Source organism: Zeus faber (assembly GCF_960531495.2).
Source record: "Zeus faber genome assembly, chromosome: 14".
NCBI lineage: Eukaryota > Metazoa > Chordata > Actinopteri > Zeiformes > Zeidae > Zeus > Zeus faber.
This window is the reverse complement of record NC_137200.1, coordinates 30,741,923-30,759,253: the sequence shown is the minus strand read 5'-3', so window position 1 is coordinate 30,759,253 and position 17,331 is coordinate 30,741,923. Positions and strand designations below refer to the sequence as shown.

At 42.5% G+C, this 17,331-nt stretch overlaps 1 protein-coding gene across 4 annotated transcripts; it reads right to left on the bottom strand.

Annotated features, from left to right (window-relative positions):
* Positions 1–689: 689 nt before the first annotated feature.
* Positions 690–13,006, bottom strand: tmem164 (transmembrane protein 164). Of its 4 annotated transcripts, none has more exons than XM_080014425.1 (7): positions 12,881–13,006; positions 11,769–12,146; positions 8,724–8,773; positions 6,894–6,960; positions 5,991–6,069; positions 2,089–2,189; positions 690–1,125 (listed from the first exon to the last, which is right to left on the bottom strand). In XM_080014425.1, exons 1-7 carry the CDS (start codon positions 12,908–12,910, stop codon positions 919–921), a joined length of 912 nt encoding a protein of 303 aa, XP_079870551.1. In that variant the 5' UTR covers positions 12,911–13,006; the 3' UTR covers positions 690–918. The 4 variants fall into 4 exon arrangements, with proteins under 4 accessions (XP_079870551.1, XP_079870552.1, XP_079870553.1 ...); XM_080014426.1 differs by lacking the exon at positions 12,881–13,006 and adding an exon at positions 12,275–12,456; XM_080014427.1 differs by lacking the exon at positions 12,881–13,006 and adding an exon at positions 12,371–12,455.
* Positions 13,007–17,331: the final 4,325 nt, after the last annotated feature.

The following is a 17,331-nucleotide window of genomic DNA, read 5'->3' as shown; positions in this document are numbered from 1 at the left end:
GGATGAATTGCCTGTTTTTCCAGCATCTACCCAAATTTGGCAAACCATACAATTGATAGCAATGAAACTGACCGTGCGGTTGCTGTTACACCTGACTGAACATGGTCCAGTATCACGGCCACATACAAAAACAATCAAAATAACAAGAATACACCAGTGTAAATCAACAGGGCAAGAGTCCTTACTCTTCCTTTCAAACGTCAGCGCAAAACGAAACCATGGCCCCTGGTCACTGGAATGTTCTTTATGGTCTGGTTACAGAACGCTGCGTCCACCTCTACATGGTGAGGCCAGGGCAGCGCCACACAGGGACGACTCGCTTTGTCATTTGTTCTTTTTTCCTTTTTCAGTCATGACACCAAAGAGGCAGACGGCAAACAGGCTACAACCATAAACAACTGTGGACTATACTACAATATTATACATCGCTGTATGTTAGACACACACACACACACACACACACACTGTAACAGTACAGTAACCGTGAAACAAGAAAAGAAAAGTGGAAGGACTTCAGAGCACTTGGGACATTTGTGGACACACACACACACACACACACACACACACACACACACACACACACACACACACACACACACACACACACACACACACACACACACACACACACACACACACACACACACACACCCCCCCCCCCCTAAAAAAAAAAGGCGTTGATCTGACCAGCTCAATGCCAACAAGCAGTACTGTGTCTTTATACATGCAAGTATTAACGGAAGCCAACTTCACTACTAAAAGAACGACGGGTTCATTGACCTGAAATACATAAAAAAAATAAACTAAAATAAAACCAAAGAAACAGGTGAGGAGTGCTAAAAGACATTAAAATGTTAACTAAAAATAACTCCTATGACAGATCAGGCATTTTGAATGGAAGGCTGTGCGTGTGCATGTTTAATGGAGCTTCTTGCTGCGCAGCCGGGCTCCGTCCAGCAGGGCCCGGCAGACGGGGCCCGTGTGCTGGCAGAGCAGAGTCAGCGCCTTCCCATGCACCAGGGTCAGCAGCGTCTGGTGGCCCGTGGCCCACACCCGGTACCAGGGGCCGTAGAAGGGGTCGGAGACAGCCGGACACAGCATGTTGTTCAGGTTGACCTCCGTCACCTGGTGGAGAGGAAGGAGGGGGAGAAGAAAGAAATAAACAAGCAAACAAACAAAAGTAAAAATGAATCGCTGATGAACGGAAACAGGAGGAAACCCCGAAAAAAGTATCACCCGAGTCTGCAGCTCTGTACAATCTTTTTTATTTGACTTTACTATTTATTATAGTTCTACTTTCACATGTTTCAAGCTGTTGCCAAAATGCTTCAAGGAACCTTTTTCCTTCATTGTTCTTTACCTACTGATGTCTTCTAAGAATTGTTTAAGCCAAAAACAAAACAGTGTTATCTTTTTCTTATTAAAACCAGATCATATATAAATATACATCATAAATAAACATATATAATAATACATATAAGTTAAATATATATATTTCTGAAATCCGGTCATTTTGAATCCATGCTAATGAAGCTTATCATTGTCATTAATGTCAACACCCAAAAGGAGCTCCTACGGTCAAGTCTATGGTGAAACTGCAATTTATATCAGCGCCATCGTACTCATTGAATTTGCACACAATTATTATGAAGATGTCTCTGACTAAAGACAAAAAAAAAAAATCAAATACCCTGCATCAGGCTAATACAGCTGAGCTGAAGTAGTTGGGTTTGGCACAAGATATTTGTTGATATTTCTTCAGGAGCTTATCAGTGCTGGGCATCAATATTAGATTCCACAAACAATTGAAACTTTTAAATGAATCACTTCACTCCTTCACGTCACTCAAAGTGTTTGTCATTCTATGAATACTGAGGACCACTGTGCACTTCTGTTCAATGTACCTTAAGTGATTAAAACACTTATTGATTGATAATGATCCTTGTGGGTCTCGTTTGTGGAAATCTGCCACCAGCTTGAATACTCATGTGCTACGATTTGAACAGATCCATTTAGATCCAGCAACAAAACTTTCTTGGTATTTCCAAGTGAAATAGCGAGTGCGTCCAGCAGATGGCGCTGTCTTACCAGGCCCAGGCCCTGCAGGAAGATGAAGTGATACAGGAAGAGGATGCCGGTGGAGAGCAGCGCCCACCACATGTCCCCCAGGGGCTCCGGCTTGTAGGCACCTGCACAACCAAACGGTCAAAAACAATCTTTTTGACTCATTTATAGGTTACGGGGGATTTGAGCCCTGTCTTTGGCCAAGCGAGAGGAAACAACTCCACATATTCATTTAGTTTATCAGTTCAGTGTCACAGCATCAAACTTCACACTTCAATTCAGGGGATTTAAGGTCCTGTAAGAGATGACACAGTTCATATTGAATGTTGTTGCAGCCTTATCATTCAGAAAATGAGAACCGATTCAACCAGGAAAGATATATTTTATGCAACATGCACGTTGTCACAAGGACACTGCACATGGCATCACAGAGGTGAACATGTTCCTATTGCTTTGCATCTTCTCCCAGTCAGAGGCAGCGACATTGATAATATAAAATCCATTCAATTGAATTGCTGGGCTGTGTTAACTCTCATTGTGTGCAGCCTTTGACTCACAGCAGATTCTATTTAATGAGGTAGTAGATTGAGCAACGTCAAAGCCTGAGCTGACGTACTGGATCACAGCTTGGACGGTGTAGAGAGGGGACATTTGAAGTGAATTTCAAAATCCGCTATTTATAAACACCTGAGGTAAGAACAGTAGCAATCAACATAAATGACAAGGCTTCCAATCATGATTTCTACCCGTACTGGATTTGACTGCTACAAAGGAGAAAACTATTTCAGAATGTACCGGTATATGAATTTAAATCCGCAGTGAATAAAAGCGCATGGTCGGCCGCTGGGGCACTGACTGGTGAGTGAGGTTTCCACCCGATCGACACCTTTCCTCAACAGATCTGGGTTCCAGTCAGCCAAGCGCCACTACACCTGTCTATGCCGCCTTACAAAAGACCTCGGAGAGCTACCGGCTCTGGATTTCCGGGTTGTGAACCGATCACGATACCAGAAGGTGATGAACTCCCTTCCTAGCTTGACATCACAGGCCACTGAGTTTTAGCAGATGGAAGCAAAAAAATGATCCATCACCGTTCTCCATCTTAGACACACACTAGTGGTCGACCGACTCACTAGTCTCATTCGCTCCACTTTGTCCTGGTGTAAGCTCATTCAAGATGGCCAAAGCAGAGCCTCCGCAGCCGACTTTGACAGAAAACAGCAGGAGTGCTGTTTGGAAATACTTAATATTTGAGGCAAACGTACACTCAAGAGAATTGGAGTGGAGTTTTTTTTTTCCTCCTCAAGACAGCGCTGCACGTGGCGGTTTTCCTGTGTTTTTATTTTCGATCTGTTTCTTAGCTTGTATTAAAATGTTTATTTTTTTTTTTTATTTCTTTTCTTAGACACAACTGAGTGAAGGGACTGTCCCGTTCTGTCCCTTACAAACAAAATCCCGGTGTGTCCCGTGCCGCGTCACACGTCTCCCCCTGTTGCTATGGAACGTCATTTAGCAAAAACTGTTGTTAGCAAAAAATGTTTTTGTGTTAATAATTTACCTGTAAAAAATGAATCCTGCCCTTCTGTAATGGGGAGACTATTTCCCAACCATACTTTAACATGACGCCATTTATTATTAGGTTTTTTCTTTTATTATTATTTATTTTTCATCCAACGTTAAGTTTTTGATGACCTGTGGACATTTATTTAGTTGATAAATGTTTTATATAAATGTATATAACATTATTATTATTACTTTTTATATAAATGTATATAATAAGTGCACTACAGAGACAATGCAAACAATAACATTAGTGTTAAATAAATTAAGTTCAGCAATTTTGTGTCTTATTTGTTATTATTAAATTGTTGTATTTTATCAGATGCAAAAAACAACAACAACAACAATATCAGCATTATATACCAGCCATCCCACTCTCTAAATATCTGCATCAGCCATTGAAAAACCCATATGGTTCGACCACTAACGCACATGCTCATCATTCTTTTTCAGCTCAGCTCAGTAAGATGTCTTGCATGAAGCGGAGCAGCACTGACAACATTCTAACGGGCTGCAATGGTGACAGAGTCAGAATCATGACGTTACCTTTTCAACAGTCAAATGAGGCAATATGTAGAATGTAGCCCTCAGTAAAGTACGATCACACAGAAAAAAAGGGACTCTCAATTGGACAAATAATAATTGAACTGATGTGTGAAACATGTGCACTGGTGGTTGTCAGCCAAAAAACACACACAGTGCATGCTGCATGTGCTTTGTCCAACCAGGCACTTCAAATTAGCATTCAAACACGTTGGTGCTGCTCCTTTTGCTAAAAGTAGTTGTTGACTTTCTTTTGCTCTGCAAGAGAAGGTAATATGAAAATGTCATGTGAACATAAAACCGTTGTTTTCACAAACTACTTCCTGTTCAAAGACTACGCTTAGTTTCCATTGTTGATCACATGCTACAAATTGCAGGGAGGAAATAAAAATGCTTGATACCACTTAGTCTGGGTCTCAGGAGGAGGATAGTAGCACTCAGCTTGCACTGCACTTGAAATGACATTTTGATCAGTTTGGCTTGCCTAATACTAGTTTCATATTCTACTGACAGCATAAATCTGTGTGTCTGTCTCTACCAAGAGCTTCCTGTGTTTCTCTGTGTAGAACACTTTGAGGTTGCTTTTTTCACACCTGAAAAGGTGACACCACAATTCTATCTATCAATAGAGAAACAGATAAAAACTGATTGGCTAACGGATTCTAAAAGAAAAGAAAATCTTAGAAAAACCCCTCACCTCTCTATTCTTATGAGAATGCATCCTGGCATTTTGTTACTTATAGGGCACTAGACTAAAAGAGCCTTGTGCTTTCCAAGCAGGCAGCAAAAGTGCCACAATCAGTGAAAATGCACAAAGGCCTGATGCGCCCGGGGCAGGCTGGAGCTCATCACACTCAGGAGCGGAGAGATTGTTCTGGAGTAGGAGACGCTGCCCAACCCCCACACTGAGCAGATCGGCAGTGGGCTCTGTGGAGTCATCGTCTACTCCCTGCACAGCGCTCATCTGGAGATGCTGGGGGCACCCACGAGGCCACCCAGCTACGCCTGCTCGCGTTCCAGGCACGCACACAAGCAGGCCACCATTTGTCCACAGGTCCTTTAATGTGGTCACCGGTTCATCATTACCTGGTCATCGGTGAGAGCGACGAAAGGGAGGTAGAACAGACACCTGCAGAGCAATGTCAGCAGGACAAAGAAGCTGGGGGGGGGCGTGTGTGGCAAAAAGGAGCCACTGGAAGCCCTCACCGTCCGAGGCGGCTCTGGTCCTTTGCAACTGCTCCGCTGCCATTAGAAGGTTTTACTCCAACAGCACCATCACTACACTCATCTTACACCTCCTAGAATCCTGAATATTAAAGTCAACGCTATGTACATAAAGAGTTATCTTCACTGACTTATTTATGTCTTATTAACTTATAATTACACAGTATTTCAGTGAACAGAGGCATTAGTGTGACGAGTCCCCGACAACAGTGAAATGTAAAATGAATGTGCATGAAGTGCCACAAGCAATCATGGAGCAGCTGTACCTAGTGCTTCACTCTCTGGTTCACTACCTTTGCTGCCCAAAACAAAGCAAAAGTGCTAGTCATCGCTGATCCATTGTAGATCAGAGTTTTCCCTCATAAGAAAACATGCTCATGCTCATGCTACCTGATCATTCTATTCACCAGGACCACAAGAGGAACAAACCATTTGACTGTTACCTGAATGATCAAGATGGAGCTGAGAGAGACAGTACCTTTTGTAACCTCCAGAGTCAGATAGACAGACACACTAGGGATGTGCAAAACTCATATTTATCATGGTCGAATAATTAATGGGTGGTATGAGTGAATAAGGGATTATTCGGATGTCCTTACCTCCTTTTCTTAAAAGGTAAACAGGCACCAGGTAGAGCATTGAGTGCTGGATGTAATAGATCTCCTTCTCAAATGGAAGCTGAGGATGAACAAAAATATAGTTATATTTAAAGTTACCAGCTCAACTGTAACAACATTTTCCAAAAGTACAAAACTATTTATAGCCATTCTGCAGGTAACTATTTAAAGTTTCCATTCAGAGGCAATAAAGGGTGAACTATAGGTCCGCCTCAAGGATACTTCTCAACACCTTGCTACCTGGTTTGGAACGTTCCTTATTTGGTTTCCTTTAGTCACAAGGTTACGTAATTGACTACATTTGGCATAGTGGTGTCGTAGGAGCCCATTCAAAACAGCACGGCCGTTCCAGTTACCATGGTGGTCTGAAGACCTCCCCAGTATTCTGAGTCAACCATCTGTAATAATTATAAGAACCCAGAGGTCCAACTAATGAGAGAATCTGTTGGTTCAGTGCATGGAATCCCCCTCCTCTGGTACCGCTAGTCCAGCACGGGAAACAGGACCAACTGACTCCATTTACAAATAAACTGTCAGTGTTGAAAAATTGAGTGTGAGCCATGGAGGACCTTTTGTTTCACTGGAATCTTTTTATACAAACTCTAAAACCAAATCCTAATAAAATAATTGTTAATCCTAATAAATAGAATTGTTTAGTTCTTCCCTGGTGTCATACAAAGGTAACTTTCCAACTTGGAAGTAAACGGTGCTGTCTACTGTAATGACTAAGTGATTAATTCATGATTAAGTACTAAGTGGCCCTATTTCCTCAAATTAGGTGTAAGTAGCTTTGCAAATGTGACAATACAATATGTATTCAGATCAGCAGTAAACATACGTCCCACTACCTCTGAAGGGTTTATTGCAAAGTGTCTTTGTACTTACCAGTCTAGTGTTGAGCACTGGGAACATGAGAGCCAGTAGTGCACCATTGAGCATGTGGACCTGAAGCCTGAAGAAGAAATAATAAAACACCCTTTAACTTAACTCAGTTTCAGAGTTCTGAGTGTTACGCCAACATGTTCAAACACACATGGCAGACAGCCCCGGAACCTGATGGGAAATGGTCATTCCACACATCACCTCAATGGAAGCGCAATCAATCCATCACATCTGTTAAGACGTGTGTAGGCAACTGGTAATTAGAGGATGTGACTTCAAATCATGGTCTAAATACTTTAAAGACCTGAAAATACAAGACATATTTCAGTCTTTTTTTGATCAGTTTCTTGAACCACACAGACTCTGTTCTTCCCGTTCACTGAGTGAGTGTGATAAGCAAGTGTAGTTTACCCACATATAAAAAAAAACAAAAAACCTGTAAAATGTTTGTTTTGATGAACAAAAAAATCACAGTGACACAGGTAGCAGTGTTGTCGGGGTATGACAACACTGGTCAGTGTCTGCTAGTGCTACACATATACTGTGGAAAGTCCAAGCTGCCACACAGGTTGGTGGAAATTAAGGACAAGGCTGAGATTTGAAATTCTGGATTTGTATGTATCTGTGCAAATAGTAAAAGGATCCGCCTGGCACTGGTACTCTTGATTCTGGTATTATGTTGGAAAATGTTTTTCATGATGTCAAAATGTCAGTCAAATAAGAATGAGAACGAATAAGGTGGTATGTTTTTTCCTGTTAGATTCAAAAGAACATACTTTGAAACAAGCAAATAACTATTTTGTTTCTAGAATTTGGTTATTATTAATCGACTACGAATAACGTTACTTTGATGTTCCTTTTGTATATTACAAACAGATTCACAATGAATTTGCGTATTTGGAGAGTATTTAATTCCATACAAACATAAAGTGAAATACAGACATAAGCTTAAGGAAATAAATATGTATATGTCGCTTCCACTTCTGGATTTCCTTGTTATAAGGACAATGACTGGTTAATACCTGGTCATTTGTTCTCCTTGATCGCAGTGATTTGTGTCATGGCTTTTATTGTTTATATTTTACTACACATGCAGATAATTACGGGGCTTAACTATGGATCACACAACCTATCATCAAGTCTTTTTTTCTTTGGTCCTGCCTCTCCACAACCACTCTTCTTCATTTCCTCACTGACCTTTGTTTTAATGTAAACATGTGAACTTATTTTCACATTAAAGGAGTGTAACCAGTAAGATGCGTAATCCATTCTTTAATGGTACAAATGACACATCCATATCCAACTGTGTACAGTTTCTACCACCAAGCCCTGGGTGCTGACACTCAAAATTCAGGAGTTGCTTTCTGACAGAAATGACTAGTAGTAGTATGGGTGCATCAGTGATGTCATGCTATTTCAAAGAGCAATGACGTTTGACAAAAACATCAAGTTGAATCGAATGAACTAGTACTTGCCCATTAAAAATGTAAGACTTTCTAAGACATTTGAATGGCGCAGTTTAACAAACCGTCAATGACTCAGTCCTGTGTTCCACAATGTAAGATGAAACTGCCGGTTAAAGTCATACCCCGCAGAAAGAGAGTCTTTGTGACTCAGTCGCAGAGCCCTGAAGCCCCGCCCCCTGCTGGCTCGCTGTTGATTGAAAGTTTATTAAAACACATGTGTGTCCAAATTGCACCAAATTCAACACGGCATGTCCTTGGGTCCCCAGCAATACACCGCGAAGCGTGAAGTAGATCGGACAGACAGACAGGGTCAGACAGACAGACCGACCGACCATCCTTTATAGTTAGATGTAGCTACATCACTTACCTAAATACGATCATTGCTGTTTTGCATGGCGGGCAGGCCAAAAGGAAGATCTGTTCAACAAACCACAAGAGCAAAAGGAAAATCAACTTCAATGTGTGCTTTAACACTGCACTTTCATTTTAATGACTGGAAAACTGGAATCTGGCACCGTTGTATGTGGTTGTGCTGGTGTTGACAAATACAAAGTAGTTCCATTATAATAGCTGCATGTTGTACATTCAAGTTCAACTTTTTGTTTTTGTTTAATTTAAGAACATGCATGAACATGTGTAATGAAAACTATTGTATTGATGGGTCTTACTAATCACTGCAATATACCAGCAAGCAGCCCAGCCCTGTCCCTCTGTGATGTGCTGCAAACCTCCCTGGGCAGAGATTGCTGTTGTCAGGTTTCGTGAGGCCAACTGACTCAAATACACAATGCTTAGCTCTCTTTGTAGTACACTGGATCAATTGCTTTGCATTGTATTCAAGTGCGAAGAAATCAAGTAGGTCTTAAACAGGTAAAGAAACAGGTTCCTCAAGTAGGATTAGTAGCAAGCGAACACCTTAGCCAAAACAATGTAAGAGCTGATGTATTCAAAGTCGTGTGATGATGTGCATGTTTTCTTTATGACTATAATGAGCCGCGGCCGTACATCTACACCAAATGCGGTGCAAATTTACAGTGAAAATTACGCCCTAGCTCTCACCTCTATTAGTAGAGTACGTTTCTCACCTACAGATTAAAATGAGGTCACGTCCAACTCTCCTACGTGCTGTGACTCCTGAGACACTGCCCTAATCTGAAGTGAGGTGAGGGCTGAACGGGGAATCAATTTCATTGTATCAAAGGCCCCTCTTAATATTATGTTTGTGAGCGCCCTCTTCCCCCCGACAGTGTCACTATGCTAACTTTAAAATCGCAGTTAAATCTTCAAATGCAGCACGCCTGGCTCAGGGAGTCTCAATGCAGCAGAATTTTGCTTTGTTTTGAATGCCAAAGTTTGCCCAGTGGCTAGCCATTACCTCTCAACGCACAGGGTGATACAGTGGAAGATGTCAATAATAGCCAAAAAAGACAAGCTTACTCACTGACTACTCAAAGTGAGACAAATAGTTCACAAATGAGAACATGTTAACACGATCTTATTTTTTCAGCTTTTAACACTGGAAAGGCCAAATCTTGACCCTAGGGGTGTTCAAAAGTTCAGTTTGGTTAGAATTAATAAGAAAGTAATTGAAAAATAAGCGAATAGTTTCAGGAGCCAACACTTGTCTTCTCCTTCTGCCCCCCTCTGCTGAGCAGCCAAAAGCTGCACTACTCTCCAACGATGAGGTGTTCGGCTTCATTCACATATCAAAACAATTTCACATATGCAAGGCTTCAAATTACTCAGATCCCTAAACAATAGAGATCATGATGATGCAGTAGGTCAATAAATAAATATGGAATTATACTGAACGGTAATCTCTATGAATTACCCACAGTAAACACTGACATTTCCGCGAACACTGTTTGATGGACATAGAGGAAATGTGAAAACAATGTTAGCAATTGAGAAATCAGAATAAGCAAACACCAAAGCAGAAGTCGACTTAGACAAACTATATTTACTTCCCTTTGGGGAAAATATGTATGGCCAATCAGGTAGATTCGAAGAGTAAAAGCAAAAGTGCCAAATGCAAATGTGTCTCACCATGAAAGTGGGTAAAATGTCAGTAGGTTTTGGCATCTACTGTCGGGAAATGAAGTAGAAGGTCTTTGGCATCAACAGTAAACCCTAATAAGATTGTGGAGACCACGGTGATAGTAAAAAAATATACATTGTTCAAACCGTGATGTACCAAAGTACACAGAAACAGACCATGCAACGGGCACAGTAAGAGAAAACCGCTCTGAGGTTCAGTGAATTGCTCATTTAGGTCTGGTGTGAATGGCGTTCGAACAGGAGAGCCAAGCGGCATTAGGCTTGTGTGAATTGTTGCAAGTTGCAGAGTAGAATAAAATCCCTGTAATTAGGTTTTTAGTCTGTGTGAAAAGGGTATAGAAGGTCAGCAGAACAAATTGAAGCACAGGCTGTTGAACTAGCGCATGCAATTGTCAACTGATCTTTGACGTTAAAAGGAACTCTAAGTTCTCTAAAGCAATGTTCAATCTTCTTTATTGCGTACCACAGTCAGGCTGCGGCAACGCCCAGGTCTGAGTGCCATGATACACAAACTCCTATTGCCTGGAGGCAAATTTTCCAAAGCACCAACAGCAGAAAATGATATTTTTCAACAGTTATAGTTCACAAATTCAACACCAACCCTCTTTTCTGTAGTTCACCTGCATATTTCTCGATTAAATGACATTCCGTTTATTCATTTCAACCATAAAAAGTGTAAACAGATGTTAAGTATTATCTCACTCAGAGTAGCAGGCTCCTTCCTAGCTATGCCCAATGCCTAATCTGAATGAATCATCACAAATACTGTGAAATAATACCATCCAATGTCTTTTGGGGCTCCAGACTCTAATATGTGTTGCTTGACTTGCTGTGTAATATCACATTTATTCACCAATTCTCAGATGGTGATAATCTGGTTTGCATTGGATTTGAAGAGCAACTTAAATGAATAAGGATAAAGGCAATGAACAGTCGAATAACCTCAAAGAAAAGAAGAAACCTTGACACACGTGGTGTTTTGGTATCTTTTGATAATGGTTTAACAACTATTGGGTAAACTATTGAGCATCCCTGTCCCTGATGACACCCACCCGCCCTGCTAATCACTAACTATGTCTTTAACAGATGCTGAGTGTTGCTTGACCTGCACCATGGTCACCACATGGCAGGTGTACAGCAGGGATTGTTTTTTAACGGATGTTGGGTGTCGCTTTGGTGAAGTCTTACCTGCACCATGGTCACCACATGGCAGGTGTACAGCAGGGATTGTTTTTTAACGGATGTTGGGTGTCGCTTTGGTGAAGTCTTACCTGCACCATGGTCACCACATGGCAGGTGTACAGCAGGGATTGTTTTTTAACGGATGTTGGGTGTCGCTTTGGTGAAGTCTTACCTGCACCATGGTCATCACGTGGCAGGGGTTCAGGAGGTAAATCACAGTCTTGGTGGCAAACTTGAACCCGACCTCGATCCCAAAAGTCATGCATAGGGCGACCAGCAACAGGTTCTTCCCCAGACTGTCATCCCTCGACTTAGTCCAGTCCTTGGCGACCACCTGCAGTTCTTTGGAAATGTTTATCTTCCTTAGTGACAGCGCAATCTCCACTATTGCGATCATAACGAACACCAGACTCTCGCTCATGCGCTGCTGGGGGGCAATGAACGCGGCGCACTCCGGGCCCCCGTTGCCCTCAAACTTGGGGTCCACACCGCCGTACACCCAATCCAGCAGGCTGTATATGTTATACCTGGACATGTTCCTCTTCTCGTGCTGGAAAAGATACAAACAAGACGGGATAAAAGACGTCACACTGACTTCTTGGCGAAACATTAACTGCGAGATTTCCGCTCTGAGGGGTGGACATGAACGCACCACCACGCACTGGCTGGTGTACTGACCTAACCTCCACCTTCTAGTTCAATTTAACTTCACCCTCGACCGGCCATTGACTATTCTGTTGAATACCGACTCGGTTTAAAAGTGAGCGAGCTAACCTCCTCCCGAAAAATGGAAACCGAGGCGTGTTCATATTCTAGTTGGGGGAAGAGGCATCTCGCTGCGGGGCAGTTGACGTGTTGACGCTCGGTTTGTTTCAGCAGCTAAGCTAAGCTAAACTAAGCTAAGCTAAGCTAAGCTAAACTAAGCTAAGCTAAGCTAAGCTAAGCTAGCTACCGGTCACATGACCCGTGCTGCCTTCCAGCTACCTCGGAACTTCACAACGGAGAGCCTCTCCAAGCAGGAAAGCGCTGCAATGGCGTCCAGCCGTAACTGGAGAACTCCAACCTCCTTCTCAGAAATGGACACATACCACGGCCATTTAAATAACTCCACGTCGGAATTTTCGGGGCAGATCACTCGCGCCCAAGTTTGCTAAGATAACTTAAGACGTGACGTCAGAATGACATGGCGTCAGACGCCGTTAACGGCGAACCAACTTATATCTGCGTCGGTTTTTATTCGAATAAATGTCTTAACCTCCAAATGAATTGCATATGGAAACGTACTTGGTCTGCGTTGGCCGTTGCATGTAGCATATGAATGCCTCTCTCATGACAAGCGGTTGGGTGTCCGTTGGAGTTTTCTATGAACGTATTGTGCACAGTGTCCGCAGCGACAGCCTCACGCCAACCGCCGCGTTCCTCCGCTTTAGAGCGACTCTGAACGCAGCACGACTGACCCAAACGCCACTTTTCAATTCTCAGTGTTACAGGCGTTTGCACTGCGACCGAGTACAGCGTCAGCCCAGGTGTCACATCGCAAACCGAGGCAGCAGGGCCCGCCGGCAGCAGGGCCCGCCGGCAGCAGGGCCCGCCGGCAGCAGGGCCCGCCGGCAGCAGCACCGGCTCCGGCTCCGGCTCCGGCAGCAGCAGGCCGCCGCAGGCCGCCGCAGGCCGCCGCAGGCCGCCGCCGGCAGCAGCCTCAGCGGCCCCCGGTCGCTCCATTCGCCAGGAAAGGATTCGATCCGATTGAAATGTGATGCCGCCTGGCGCCATCTGGTGGTTTGTTTGGGAACAACGCTCAACTCGCTCCTATTTGTTCCGCAGACGTTTCATCCTTTTAATACTTGAATCAGTTTAATAATGAGGGAGCTTAGTGGAGTTAGTTTAGTTCGTCTCAAATATTTGCCCCAATAATTCCCTCCGTGGACCAAAACGGGTTTTCTTTCCCTCTAAAATATTTTACGATCCAATTGTGATACAGTCATTGAATGTAGAACAATATTGGGTTTTAATCGCTGTCACTTACATTCAAGCAGGGAACGCGAGCAGCGTATGAGAGAATATTTAATCAACAATTAAATAACTTTTCCACCGCTTTAGTCAATGTTGGCGGGTTCGGTTGACACTTGGTAATAAACCATCGCATTCAAGTCAACTTGAACTTCCAGTTCTGTCGTTTTCGCCCAGTCCCTCCAAACCGCCGCCCTTGTGGTTTTTCTTCCCAAATGTTTTTCTGCGAGAGGGACACACATTAAGAAACGTCCTTTATTTTTCTACAATTCATTGCAAGTTAAAGTAAAATTAACACGCGCCAACTGAAAACAAATACATGTATTTATTTATTCAACAACCACAACACTGAGACTGGGGATCAGCTGTGAGCAGCAGTGACGACACAGTACCAGACACAACGTCACATCTCAAGCACCATGCACAGCGTGAGGCTAATGGGGTCAAACAAACACAAATACATCTACAAATTGAGCACAACAAATACAAGTAAAATAAATGAAGTTCCCCACTGTTTTACATGGATAAATTGTTGAGTCTTTGAATTTGTTGTTGTTATTATAATGATGATGATTTTTTTATCTTCATCATCATCATCATCATCATCATCATCATCATCGACCCTGTGGTAACTGTGAGTATTTGCACTTTTACCAGTAATGCACTGCACACAAGAAAGATTGTAATTTAGCCTCAATCTGTCACCGATAGGCCACCCTGATGAAAGCAAAGAAGAGGAACATGTGTGACAGTCTCTATTTGCTGTTGGGGGAAGCGATAACTTTTGGGGAGAGGTCTGGGACCTAAACAGGGGCTGACTGGGAATCCTGGCTCTCTGTGCAGGAGGAGCTTTTCCTCCTGACGCTTGGATGCAGCCACCAAGGGGAGACGTTTTCCCGCTTTAGGGGAGCATCCGCAGTCAGGCATTTTGAGGACATTTTACGAATGACAAAATTGAGACAAGCATCCTGTTCATTGTTTGTGTTTCACTGACTGTCGACAGAAAGGACAACGTTTTAAATCGATACTCTCAGGGTCACCAAAACCACAGAGCACGGCCCTTACCCAACAATCAACGTGTTGCTCTCTTATGAACCTCATTTCATATATCCGCTCGTATATAGGCCTGCGGTATATTATTTCTGCTGTAGCCAGTTTTATGTATTTTTTTCAAATTGCTTTGACCCCTTAAATATTTTGCTATTTTCAATATATCTAATTTCTTTCTTTCTATCCATATTTATGTCTGACTTTCTGCCTCCCCCCTTAATTTCTTTGTTTATTTGGGTTGTATCGCTTGGTTTTGTCTTTGTCATGATGGAGCTGTTTTTTTTTTCTAATAATTTTTTAGTTTGTCGTCGTTGTTGTTGTGATCGTGTAACCCTGTGTTCCTTGAGTTGCGACATGTTTTGTTGCATAGAACATCCATGTGAAAACATCATATCGTCATGGTGGTTGGTGAGGCTCTCTTAATATGAATAGCTGGCAGCACGTTGACCTGCAGGGCCGTGCAGGGACAGCTGTCCTTTGCGAGGCAGGTATGGCCGCCGGCGGCCGAGGACGGAGGGAACTCTGCGGAAACGACGTGTAGTCTTTTGTGAGTAAAGGGTATTTGTTAGCAATGGCATTGAAATCAATGGATTCCTGAGGGTCTCGCTGTGCTTTGATACTCCTCCTCAGCACGGAGCAGGAATCAGTCAAGGATATTAATTTGAACATCAGTCATGCATGGAAGCTCCCCACAAGGCGAATAAGCCTGCTCATCCATGCATCTCCTGGGGGAGGTAAGAGCGCTTCAGGGAGGGAGGATGGGTGAGTGTGTCAGCGTATGGTCTCGGGAGATGGGGCATGGGCTGACTTGAGCCACCCAGATAATACCATCCAGATTCCAGGTTGATTTTAATGATGTTGGGTTTCTTTAAGCATTTCTTTAAGCTAATACCAATTTACTGGAAGGATCTAAATTTCATTTTGAAAATAGAAAAAAAAAACCTTTCAAAACAATAACATCTACACTGACAACACCTTGTTTGTGGGTGTGCTGTAAAATAGACGTGATAATAATAATAATGATAATAACACAAATAATAACTTCATTTGTATAGCTTCTTTCAAACACGATAATGCTTTACATTAAAAGGCCATCAAATAGCAACAATAAAAGCAAAGCAAATAGACAAAATGCATTTACAAAGTGGAATAATAAAATACTCAAAAGAATAAAATGCATTATAAACAGGTTTAGAATAAGCTAATAAAATTAAATATACAAAATTGCATTATAAGAAGAAAATCACACACACAAAATGCATTCAGTAATATAGGTAAAGATTATACTAATTACTCTTGAATTGCTGCTCTCTTCTCAAATAATTCTCACTGGTGGACTTCTTTTATAAATGGTGACCTGGTTTATCCTACTGTCATGTGATCCTCCAGCCATATATAAATTGGTGGTAATGCTGTATTAAAAATCAAGATCAAGCCATCTTTTTATCAAGAATACACTGCATTTCTAATTTCCTCCTTTTTTTAAATCTCTGAAAAGAAAAGGGCCATTTTACTCAGAGTTTTCACTGAACATTTTGGGTTACATTCCTACAGCTGTGGAGTCCTTTCCTCCACGGGGGTCCCGAGCTTTCCACTCCACGGCTAATCCAATGTTCTGGGACTGTGTAATGTGCCAGCTGCTTCAGTCACAGGCAAACACAGGCCCTTCCCAATTTTCCAATCACTTCAGGAAACACAGTAAGCAAAGCAAATGACCTCAACTGGCCTGGAGGTTGAAGTACCAACTCATCTCTTGTTGATGAGGTTGATTAGAATCAGAATAAAATCTGTACGTTTTGCTAATGTTAAAGGCTATTTTTCGACAGCCGTCATCATTTGAAAGGAAGGTTTTACTGTGTGGAACTGTGTCTCTCTCCCTTTTAGAACAAGTACGTCCTAGGACAAGTAGAGGGTATTCCACTTGTCCTTTGGACAAGTGCCCAGAAAGATAATTTCCAGCCGTGCAGAGCATTATGCTCAGAGTGGAAACTGGACATTTAGGAGTCCAATTTGTCATTTTTAACACTCAAGAGGAGACTGTGAAAGGATGAAGTGAAATTCTGAGTTCTTGTCCAGCGGTTGACAGGAAGTGGAATGTCGTTTAGAAATCCGTCGAAGCCGATAGAAGATGAGACGGTGTTCTTGTTTGTCACGGCGCCGTAACCGACTGAAGAGACTCTAAGACTTAAAATGTTTCTGTAAAAAAAGGATGATATTTCACTGCCTCTGTCACTATCTCAGCAAGATTCAAGATGCTAAAACTCAAGAAAAAAGCAAGCGTCAGCCGTGCACGACCGCAGGAAATGGCTGTGAGCTGCCAGCTCCATTGATGGAATTTGGGAGAGTGTTGTATGGTGGCTGGGGCATTAGTTTAGGATGAGAAGGAAGAGGGGTTTCTTAACACCTAACAGGAAAAACATGGCCAAGTGGTAAGATGTTATATACTTGTAACCCTTGTCCACTTGTAGTTGTGAGGCAAGAGATAGACCAGAAGGCAGGTGAAAAAAAGAAACAGCCTTTAGCTGGGCGTTTATTACCAACAAACAAAGACGTAAAGCCACAAACCTTAAATGTCATCTGGAGTGGGAGCCCAGCCTCGCTGTCAGGAGGGAGGAAGATGAAACCACTGCAGCTTTTAAGCACTCTGCTAATCACCTCAATCTCCTGTAGCTGCA

What these genes read in the sequence shown, in the direction of transcription:
- tmem164 (XM_080014424.1), bottom strand. Translation starts at nt 12,206, where the DNA reads ATGTTTCGCCAAGAAGTCAGTGTGACGTCTTTTATCCCGTCTTGTTTG. An exon ending in ACGTGATGACCATGGTGCAG is followed by an intron (nt 8,774 to 11,768) that starts GTAAGACTTCAC and finishes TTTGTTGAACAG; the next exon opens with ATCTTCCTTTTGGCCTGCCC. An exon ending in TCCTGCAGGGCCTGGGCCTG is followed by an intron (nt 1,126 to 2,088) that starts GTAAGACAGCGC and finishes CCTCTCCACCAG; the next exon opens with GTGACGGAGGTCAACCTGAA.